We start from the raw sequence: 11,494 nt of genomic DNA on the forward strand, positions 1-11,494 counted from the left end.
GGCGTAGGGGCATGTTTATGTCTAGCTTCCAGTCTATGCAGATTATCCAACAGGGATGATAGTTGAGCTGATCGTTCACGTTTTAATCTTGCTCCGTGCTTAATAAAGACGCCCCGTATCACCGCCTTATGAGCTTTCCAGAGAACCCCTGGATTGCAATCCGGGAGGTTGTTCAGCTCAAAATAGGTACAGAGTTCCCTCTTAACCTCTGCCAAGACACAAGAATCCTGCAGCAAGCTTTCATTGAGTTTCCAAAACATAGATCTGGAAGCTTGGACCTCCGAAAGTGTATAGGTTAGCAAAACCAGTGCATGGTCCGACCAGGTAATAGAACTAATTGATGATGTACGGACTGCACGTAGCTGTGCGTGGGGGACCAAGAAGAGATCGATCCTAGAGTAGGACCCATGAGGGGGGGAGGGGGAACTTATAGTCCCTCTCTCCTGAATGTTGTAGCCGCCAAACATCAATAAGTTGAGCACGATGAAGTGCTTGAGCGATTAGTTTATTAACCCTGGAGGGGACCGATGAGGATCCTGTAGAGGAGTCAACAGACGGCACCAATGGGACATTAATGTCCCCGCCCAGCACTAATTGGCCCTCCGAAAAATCAGAAAGGGCCTCCAATACCCTTGAAAGGAACGTATCCTGGCCTATATTTGGTGCGTAGATCAATGCCAGGGTAACCAACACATCTCCGATCGTGCCCTTAACAAATACATATCGCCCCTCTGGGTCTATAAGGGTCTCACGGAGTGTCCACGGTAGGACGGCTAGATATCAGGATGGAGACCCCTCTAGACTTGGAATCAGCAAAGGTCGAGTGATAAGCATATGGGAAATATCTGTTCCGCAGAATAGGCAGTCTATCAGTCCGAAAGTGGGTTTCTTGAGTGCCCAAACGATGTAGGTCATACAGCAAAAGACAATGTTTTTCTGGTGTGTTTAGGCCTCTTGCATTTAAAGAAACCAATTTTAGGTCATCCATAGTGTGGGAAAAAACAAAAATAAACAAACAAACACAACAAACAAACAAAAAAAAAAGAGAAACCCCAGATAAAAAGAAATAGAAAAAACAACCAAATGGTTGAAAAACGTACGTTGTCAACCCTACCCAGGCAATGCGCGTAATACTCAATGGGAGTATGGAAGGAGAGAAAAAAGGAACCCAACCCCGCACGGGAAGGCCCCTCCCGCCACCCTCTCCCAAAAAAAAGAAAAAAAGGGGAAAGAAAGGGAGAACCCCGTACCCAGCAATAACAACTAAATATCATAATTAAATATCCTAAACAAGTCAGCACAATATAAATGATCCAACAAGGAAAAAGAACAAGGGAAAAAAAAGATATATATATATATATATATATATATACATATCCCAATATATTCCCAGTAACACCACCCCAGTCACCCCAGTGCCCCCATATCACATCATATTGCACTCGATCCCACACTCCATACCAAACTCTATACTATACCCCACACCCTACAACCACCATGGGCCGTCTGTTATTCCCAATCCACGACTTCAATATCAGCCTCAGGAGAGCTCATTCCCCCCATAGCATTCCCCCAAGTAAGCTACTTAGACGGGACCCCCCAAAAAAAAAAAAAGAGTATAGTATAGCAGTCTATAGAACCGAGTGCAATCTGAGGCATCCAAGCCTACAAAATAAGCCCCTACAACAAAACAACGCACTCCCCCCACCCCATATGCACCACCCTGTCTCACTGCACCTATGTGCGCCTTTATGCCTTTATATACCGTATCATCTCAAAAAAATCTCCCTAAGATAAAAAAAAAAAAAAAAGATTTTACCCTCTTCCTGACCAGGGCCTATTTTGCGATTCGGCACTGCGTGACTTTAATGGACAATTGCACGTGTCGTGCGACGCTGTACCTAAACAAATTTGACGTCCTTTTTTTCCCACAAACAGAGCTTTCTTTTGGTGGTATTTGCTCACCTGTGCGATTTTTTGATCATGCGCTATAAACAAAAAAAGCGTCAATTTTGCAAAAATAACAATATTTTTCAAATTTTTTTATATGAAATTCCCCCAAAAAAATGTAAAAATCTAATTTTTTTTAACATTTTAGGCTAATTTGTTTTATGCTACATATGTTTGGTAAAAAAAAATCGCAAAAAGCGTATTTTGATTGGTTTGCGCAAAAGTTATTGCGTTTACTAAGGGAAAGATTTTTGTCATTTTTGTTGTTTTTTTTTTAACGAGTAATGGCGGTGATCTGCGATTTTTTTTTTTTTTTTTTGCGGGACTGTGACATTGCCGAGGACAGATCGGACCCTTGACTGACATTTTTGACACTTTTGGGGTTACCAGTGACATTACTGCAGTAATCAGTGCTATACATATGCACTGTTACTGTAAAAATGACACTGGCAGGGAAGGAGTTAACTGTATTTGAGAAGGAGGGGTTAAGTGTGTCCCTAGGGCCGTGCTTCTAACTGTGTCCCTAGGGCCGTGCTTCTAACTGTGATTGGATGTGGCCTCCGGCGGCGCGCGCTCGCTCCTAGAGCCTCACAGGCTAGCGACTTAGACCTACGTCGCTTTGCCTTTGAGGGGCTGACCGCCGCAGTAAATAGTCGTGCGGCGGTCGGCAAGCGGTTAACATGATGGCCTTCTTGGACATGTTGACAATCTAAAAAATATTTTGGGACATCACGCAACAATTTTTATGATCATATTGACATTCTCTATAAATTTATATAGAAAATGCACTCTGCGGTGTCATACTAAAATGTGTATACATAAACAAATTAAATAATGAACAATAAATTATTAAAAAGGGTAAACTAACCAAGTTTAAATACCACTAAAATCCAGTGATTCCCAACATTTAGAGGGCACGTCCAAAGATTTTTCACCAGAAATGTCATCTGAGGAATAAATGTAAAGCCAAATTGGTAAATGTTTCTTTTTTTCCCCCCCTTATTTAAACTTATAGCTGTGATTGTGACAATTAACCGACCCTTCCAAGTCTAGTGATTGGACCATAAAACAATGCAGTTGAAACTACTGCACACATCTGGTGAACATGTTTCTGTGTAAAAAGATTAAGGCTGGGTTCACATGTGGGCGTTGGCGTTTTTCAGGCGTTTGTTTATCGTTTTTCCAGCCTTGTTTTGGCGTTTTTCAGGCGTTTTTTCAGGCGTTTTTGCAAGCGTTTACAAGCGTTTTACAGGCGTTTTTATAGGCGTTTTTTTTAGGCGTTTTTGTGTAGTGACTTGGCCAATGAAAAGCATTGTGTTTTGTTTACAAAATTTGCAAAGGAACCTCCCAGGGACCTCCTCCCCTGCATTGGACCTCCCAGGGACCTCCTCTTCTTCATTTTGTTGTGTTCTTTTTTGTCTGTGTGAGTTCTCTGCTGCTTAAAATGGACGACAATGAAAGAGGATTTCTGTTTTTGTGCATCACTTGCACTTCTGATGCTGGAGGAAGAGAAGGAAGAGAGTAATCGACAATACTGGGTCCATCCTGTGATTGCTAATCGGCGACAGCGTGGCCAGTTCTGGGCAATGTATGATGACCTTCGTGTGCACGAGGACAAATTTTTTCAATACACACGGATGTCAGTAAAAAGGTGGGTTCATCTCCTAATATCCTCAATAAGCTTGTACTATGAATGATATATTATTTGCCCACTAACAATCAATATTATATTGTACAGTTTTGATGAGTTGCTGGAGTTACTCTCTGCACATCTTCAGCGACAAGACACTGATTTTCGTGACTGTATTCCACCTGTGGAAAGGCTGATCATTACACTGCGGTAAGCAACAACCCACGTCCCCATCCCCCATCTCTCAAACCCCATCTCCCTCACCCTACTCCACTTACAATCAGTGCCACGTATCAGTGCCACGAATAAGTGTCCACCAGTGCCACGTATCAGTGCCACAAATAAGTGTCCACCAGTGCCACGTATCATTGCCATGTATTAGTGCCACGAATAAGTGTCCACCAGTGCCACGTATCAGTGCCACGAATAAGTGTCCACCAGTGCCACGTATCATTGCCACGTATTAGTGCCACGAATAAGTGTCCACCAGTGCCACGTATCAGTGCCACAAATAAGTGTCCACCAGTGCCACGTATCACTGCCACGAATAAGTGTCCACCAGTGCCACGTATAAGTGCCACGAATAAGTGTCCACCAGTGCCACGTATAAGTGCCACGTATCATTGCCACGTATTAGTGCCACGAATAAGTGTCCACCAGTGCCACGTATCAGTGCCACGTATTAGTGCCACGAATAAGTGTCCACCAGTGCCACGTATCAGTGCCACGTATCAGTGCCACGTATCATTGCCACGAATAAGTGTCCACCAGTGCCACGTATCAGTGCCACGAATAAGTGTCCACCAGTGCCACGTATCAGTGCCACGAATCAGTGCCACGAATAAGTGTCCACCAGTGCCACGTATCAGTGCCACGAATAAGTGTCCACCAGTGCCACGTATCAGTGCCACGAATAAGTGTCCACCAGTGCCACGTATTAGTGCCACGAATAAGTGTCCACCAGTGCCACGTATAAGTGCCACGTATCATTGCCACGTATTAGTGCCACGAATAAGTGTCCACCAGTGCCACGTATCAGTGCCACGTATTAGTGCCACGAATAAGTGTCCACCAGTGCCACGTATCAGTGCCACGTATCAGTGCCACGTATCATTGCCACGTATTAGTGCCACGAATAAGTGTCCACCAGTGCCACGTATCAGTGCCACGAATAAGTGTCCACCAGTGCCACGTATCAGTGCCACGAATCAGTGCCACGAATAAGTGTCCACCAGTGCCACGTATCAGTGCCACGAATAAGTGTCCACCAGTGCCACGTATCAGTGCCACGAATAAGTGTCCACCAGTGCCACGTATCATTGCCACGTATTAGTGCCACGAATAAGTGTCCACCAGTGCCACGTATCAGTGCCACGAATAAGTGTCCACCAGTGCCACGTATCAGTGCCACGAATAAGTGTCCACCAGTGCCACGTATCAGTGCCACGAATAAGTGTCCACCAGTGCCACGTATAAGTGCCACGTATCATTGCCACGTATTAGTGCCACGAATAAGTGTCCACCAGTGCCACGTATCAGTGCCACGAATAGGTGTCCACCAGTGCCACGTATAAGTGCCACGTTTCAGTGCCACGAATAAGTGTCCACCAGTGCCACGTACAAACACCTCCCTTTCCACCCACCATGTGCACCCGCAAGAGTGTCACTGGTTGGAATCCCAACCACGACACTACCTGCCTGGAGTTTGTATGTTCTCCCTGTGCCTGCGTGGGTTTACTCCCACACTCCAAAGACCTCCAACCTCCTCCCCCTTGTCCTCTACCCCAGGTATTGCTGATCCTGTGGCCCTGCAGCTTTTGCAGAACTAAAAGTCCCATTAACCATTGCAAGCTGCTGACAGTTACAAGCATGAGACTCCCAAAGGCGCAGATATTATGTGATTTTTAGTCCCACAACAGATGGAGGGCCACAAGTTGAGCATCCATGCTCTACCCCTATGAATAAGCCATGCTATACCCCGTATGAATAAAATAGAGACACCAACACAACATTTGTACTTGTGGTACATTTTTTTTTAATTTTTTTAATATGCTGAATTGCATAGAACTCTATGCTAAATAATAACAACTGTTGAACACAGGAGAGTGTCCTGAGCAAACATGAATGTTGCAACCGAAAACTGTATACAAAAAAAATTACAAATTATGAAATGTTAGAGAAGGGGAGCTTGGGCATAAATTGTCAAACATTGCTCCCTGTGGATTAAAGTATGGGGATGGAGCAGAAGAGGGGTTTGGGTAATGGGGAAAACCGGAGGTGGTCGTGTTGGCGGTGGTGGTGGTGCGAATGTGGATGGTGCATGGTGGTAAGTACGAGGTGGAGGACAGGTCATTTGGGAAGGTGCTGAGGTAATTTGGGAAGGTGCTGAAGATGGGCAGGGTGGGTCATCTGAGGGGATGAAGGAGGAAATACAGTCAAGGATTGCCTTCCGCATTGCTATCTGCCTCGATTCTGGCACCTTGTCCACAAATGGCTCCAGACTTCTTAGAAACATAACTGTAGGTTTTTCCTCCCTTCTTTGTACAAATTGCGACATCATGCCCACTATTTGGTTATATCTATCATTCCTTCGTTTTGGTGGCCTTGTGGTTGCTCGCCGTAGTGTAGCAGCAGGGGGGGGAAGCATTTCAGGGCTGGCCGATGGTCTGTTAGGAATTTGACTTGTTCTTGATACCTCTGTCAAAGGTCTTTCTTCTACTTGGGGTTCTGTATTATCTGGAACTCATTTCGAGGGAGGGAGATGCTAAGTCAGTTAATGACATGTCCGGTACTGCCATGTCCATAAATGGCATTTCTCGTTGTTCTTGAATTTGTATTTCTTGACTCTCCTCCGCTTCGTTGTCGTCCTCTTCTTCAGGAGCTGTGTTGCTCCAGGAACTCTGGGTACTGTGGAAAAAAAAACATGCTCTAGAATGTCTGCATGCATACTTTATATGTAACTTTCAAAATAACATGACCTACTTGTTCATTTGTAGTGAAGGCCACAGAAAGTCAAGGTCTTTTGCATGAATATATTGCGGCGGTTCTTCAGCTGCCTGCCCACTCCGGAACTCCCTTAACTGGCGCTTCTAACGGGCATAAGCGTCCTTCAAGCTTTTCCATTTTCGTTTAAGTTGAAAAACTGTTAAAAAAAAAAATAATTATGTTTTTTTTTTCTTTTCCACAGGTACTTAGCAACTGGTCAATCCCTGGCAAGTTTACACTTTGCATTTATGATTGGGAAATCTACAGCTAGCTACATTATACGGGACACTTGTGCCAAAATCTGGGATGTCTTACATGATGTGGAGATGGCCCAACCTAAGGAGGACGAGTGGCTCTCTATTTCTAAAGTCTTTTGGGAAAGATGCAATTTCCCAAACTGTGTAGGAGCTATAGATGGCAAGCATATACGAGTAATTAAACCAGTTAACAGTGGTACAAAATATTTTAATTATAAAAAATATTTCTCTTTTGTTCTATTGGCGGTCGTGGATGCCAATTATTGCTTCCGCTACGTTGATATTGGCTCTTACGGGAGTAGTTCGGACTCCAGCATCTTTGCGCATTCTACTTTTGGCCAGATGCTACGTAACAATAACCTAGACCTACCTGATAACAATCCACTACCGGGAACCAATGGTCCACCTGTCCCCTATGTGTTTGTTGGGGATGAAGCGTTTGCGCTTCATGAACACCTTCTAAGGCCATACTCAAGCCGAAACCTCAATGCGGAGAAGAGGGTGTTCAACTATAGGCTAACCAGAGCAAGGAGAGTGGTTGAGTGTGCTTTTGGCCTGCTATCAAACAAATGGCGATTTTTATACAGCGTCATAAATCTCAACATGGAAAACGCAATATGCGCAGCCAAGGCAGCGTGCATCTTACATAATTTTGTAAGGAAGCGGGATGGTGTGTGCTTCGAAGATGCTTTAATGCACACAATGCAGAGGGCACAATGGAGCGGGAGTCGTGGGAACACAACTGGTGCATATGTTCGAGATACCTTCAACAACTTCTTCTTGAACACAGGACAGGTTCCATGGCAAATGGAAGCCATTGAAAATTGCTAATGACAATTGATAAGTGACAATCTCTGTATTGATGTGCATTAAATAAATTTAAAGGTATCATTTCAAATAAAGGTATTATTGCAATCTAACATTCTGTATTGGTGTGCATTCATGGTATGATACAAAGTGCTTATTTGTGGTGTCATGTGACCAGGGATTTTGTTTGTGCAATTAAACTACAAGGTAAAAAAAAAAAGTATAGCCAGAGCGAGAGCATTATTAAAAAAAAAAACAACCCTCTACTCCATTCACACTACTCTGACTTTTCGGGCGACTTCTCAAGTCGCCCCAAGTCAGGTGGCACTGATACGTGGCACTGGTGGACACTGATACGTGGCAATGATTTGTGGCACTGATACGTGGCACTGGTGGACACTTATTTGTGGCACTCATGTGTGGCACTGATATGTGGCACTGGTGGACAATGATTTGTGGCACTGATACGTGGCACTGGTGGACACTTATTCGTGGCACTAATACGTGGCAATGATACGTGGCACTGGTGGACACTTATTCGTGCCACTAATACGTGGCACTGATACGTGGCACTGGTGGACACTTATTCGTGGCACTAATACGTGGCAATGATACGTGGCACTGGTGGACACTTATTCGTGGCATTAATACGTGGCACTGGTGGACACTTATTCGTGGCACTGATACGTGGCACTGATACGTGGCACTGGTGGAAACTTATTCGTGGCACTAATACGTGGCACTGATACGTGGCACTGGTGGAAACTTATTCGTGGCACTAATACGTGGCACTGATACGTGGCACTGGTGGAAACTTATTCGTGGCACTAATACGTGGCACTGATACGTGGCACTGGTGGAAACTTATTCGTGGCACTAATACGTGGCACTGATACGTGACACTGATACGTGGCACTGGTGGAAACTTATTCGTGGCACTAATACGTGGCACTGATACGTGGCACTGGTGGACACTTATTCGTGGCACTAATACGTGGCACTGATACGTGGCACTGGTGGAAACTTATTCGTGGCACTAATACGTGGCACTGATACGTGGCACTGGTGGAAACTTATTCGTGGCACTAATACGTGGCACTGATACGTAGCACTGATACGTGGCACTGGTGGAAACTTATTCGTGGCACTAATACGTGGCACTGATACGTGGCACTGGTGGACACTTATTCGTGGCACTAATACGTGGCACTGATACGTGGCACTGGTGGAAACTTATTCGTGGCACTAATACGTGGCACTGATACGTGGCACTGGTGGAAACTTATTCGTGGCACTAATACGTGGCACTGATACGTGGCACTGATACGTGGCACTGGTGGAAACTTATTCGTGGCACTAATACGTGGCACTGATACGTGGCACTGGTGGACACTTATTCGTGGCACTAATACGTGGCACTGATACGTGGCACTGGTGGAAACTTATTCGTGGCACTAATACGTGGCACTGATACGTGGCACTGGTGGAAACTTATTCGTGGCACTAATACGTGGCACTGATACGTGGCACTGATACGTGGCACTGGTGGAAACTTATTCGTGGCACTAATACGTGGCACTGATACGTGGCACTAATACGTGGCACTGATACGTGGCACTGGTGGAAACTTATTCATGGCACTAATACGTGGCACTGATACGTGGCACTGGTGGAAACTTATTCGTGGCACTAATACGTGGCACTGATACGTGGCACTGGTGGAAACTTATTCGTGGCACTAATACGTGGCACTGATACGTGGCACTGGTGGAAACTTATTCGTGGCACTAATACGTGGCACTGATACGTGGCACTGATACGTGGCACTGGTGGAAACTTATTCGTGGCACTAATACGTGGCACTGATACGTGGCACTGGTGGACACTTATTCGTGGCACTAATACGTGGCACTGATACGTGGCACTGGTGGAAACTTATTCGTGGCACTAATACGTGGCACTGATACGTGGCACTGGTGGAAACTTATTCGTGGCACTAATACGTGGCACTGATACGTGGCACTGATACGTGGCACTGGTGGAAACTTATTCGTGGCACTAATACGTGGCACTGATACGTGGCACTAATACGTGGCACTGATACGTGGCACTGGTGGAAACTTATTCATGGCACTAATACGTGGCACTGATACGTGGCACTGGTGGAAACTTATTCGTGGCACTAATACGTGGCACTGATACGTGGCACTGATACGTGGCACTGGTGGAAACTTATTCGTGGCACTAATACGTGGCACTGATACGTGGCACTGGTGGACACTTATTCGTGGCACTAATACGTGGCACTGATACGTGGCACTGGTGGAAACTTATTCGTGGCACTAATACGTGGCACTGGTGGACACTTATCTGTGGCACTCATATGTGGCACTGATATGTGGCACTGGTGGACACAGATTTGTGGCACTGATACGTGGCACTGGTGGACACTGATTTGTGGCACTGATACGTGGCACTGATATGTGGCACTTATATGTGGCATTGGTGGACACTGACTTGTGGCACTGATTTGTGGCACTGGTGGACACTGATTTGCGGCACTGATTTGTGGCATTCTTGGACACTGATTTGTGGCACTGATATGTGGCACTGGTGGACACTGATTTGCGGCACTGATTTGCGGCACTGATACGTGGCACTGGTGGACACTGATTTGTGGCACTGATACGTGGCACTGATATGTGGCATTGTTGGACACTGATTTGTGGCACTTATATGTGGCATTGGTGGACACTGACTTGTGGCACTGATTTGTGGCACTGGTGGACACTGATTTGCGGCACTGATTTGTGGCATTGTTGGACACTGATTTGTGGCACTGATTTGTGGCACTGGTGGACACTGATTTGCGGCACTGATTTGCGGCACTGATTTGTGGCACTGGTGGACACTGATTTGCGGCACTGATTTGTGGCATTGTTGGACACTGATTTGCGGCACTGATTTGTGGCATTGTTGGACACTGATTTGTGGCACTGATTTGTGGCACTGGTGGACACTGATTTGCGGCACTGATTTGTGGCACTGGTGGACACTGATTTGCGGCACTGATTTGTGGCATTGTTGGACACTGATTTGTGGCACTGATTTGTGGCACTGGTGGACACTTATTTGTGGCACTGATATGTGGCACTGATATGTGGCACTGGTGGACACTGATATGCAATGCAACACATATCTCCCCCCACATACATGCTGTTGTAAAGATGCAGACATGAAATCAGACACAAGGCAAGACATGCAGAACACAACACTTTACCTTTCTCATGCTGCTGCTTCTTGCTCAATGTCGACCACCCTGAAATAACTTTGGTAGCTATTTCCTCCCATGCCCTCTGCCTCTTATTCCTGTTCTTATAATGGATATTTTTGGTATCATAAAGACAAGGAAAAGTCCGGATAATAGCAATGAAAGATTCAGCTTCTAATAAGAAATTAGTTTCTTCCATGTTTCCTGGACAATGTGCTCACAGAGGCGTGCCAAGGGGGTGGAGAGCTGGGTGGAGAGCTGGGTGGAGAGCTGGGTGGAGATTTGTGCTGTTTGAGCTGATCAGGAGCAACAAAACGTTTGTAAAACACTTGTAAAACGCCTGTGAAACGCCAAATAACACTTTACATTGATGTCTATGGGACAAAACGCCTGTGATCTGCCCAAAAAGAAGCTCAAGTACTTTTTTGAGCGTTTGGCGTTTTCCTTAGGGCGTCAAAACGCTCAGATGTGAACAGGGGTCATTGCAATGAATGGGATTTGTCTTGTTGGGCGTTTTGAGAGCTGATTAGTGAGCAGAAAAACGCTCCAAAAACGCCCAAAAACGCCCACATGTGAACGGAGCCTAAAAGTTAG

The 11,494-nt window shown here is 45.5% G+C and overlaps 1 protein-coding gene across 1 annotated transcript; it reads left to right on the forward strand.

Annotated features, from left to right (window-relative positions):
* Positions 1 to 3,480: 3,480 nt before the first annotated feature.
* Positions 3,481 to 7,653, forward strand: LOC309567408 (uncharacterized protein; the record flags this gene model as incomplete). The annotated part of the gene is made up of 3 exons (XM_082272808.1): positions 3,481 to 3,601; positions 3,689 to 3,790; positions 6,768 to 7,653. Exons 1-3 carry the CDS (start codon positions 3,537 to 3,539, stop codon positions 7,651 to 7,653), a joined length of 1,053 nt encoding a protein of 350 aa, XP_082128934.1. The 5' UTR covers positions 3,481 to 3,536.
* Between the last annotated feature and the right edge of the window lie 3,841 nt (positions 7,654 to 11,494).

Source organism: Pelophylax lessonae (assembly GCF_965119305.1).
Source record: "Pelophylax lessonae genome assembly, chromosome: 11".
NCBI lineage: Eukaryota > Metazoa > Chordata > Amphibia > Anura > Ranidae > Pelophylax > Pelophylax lessonae.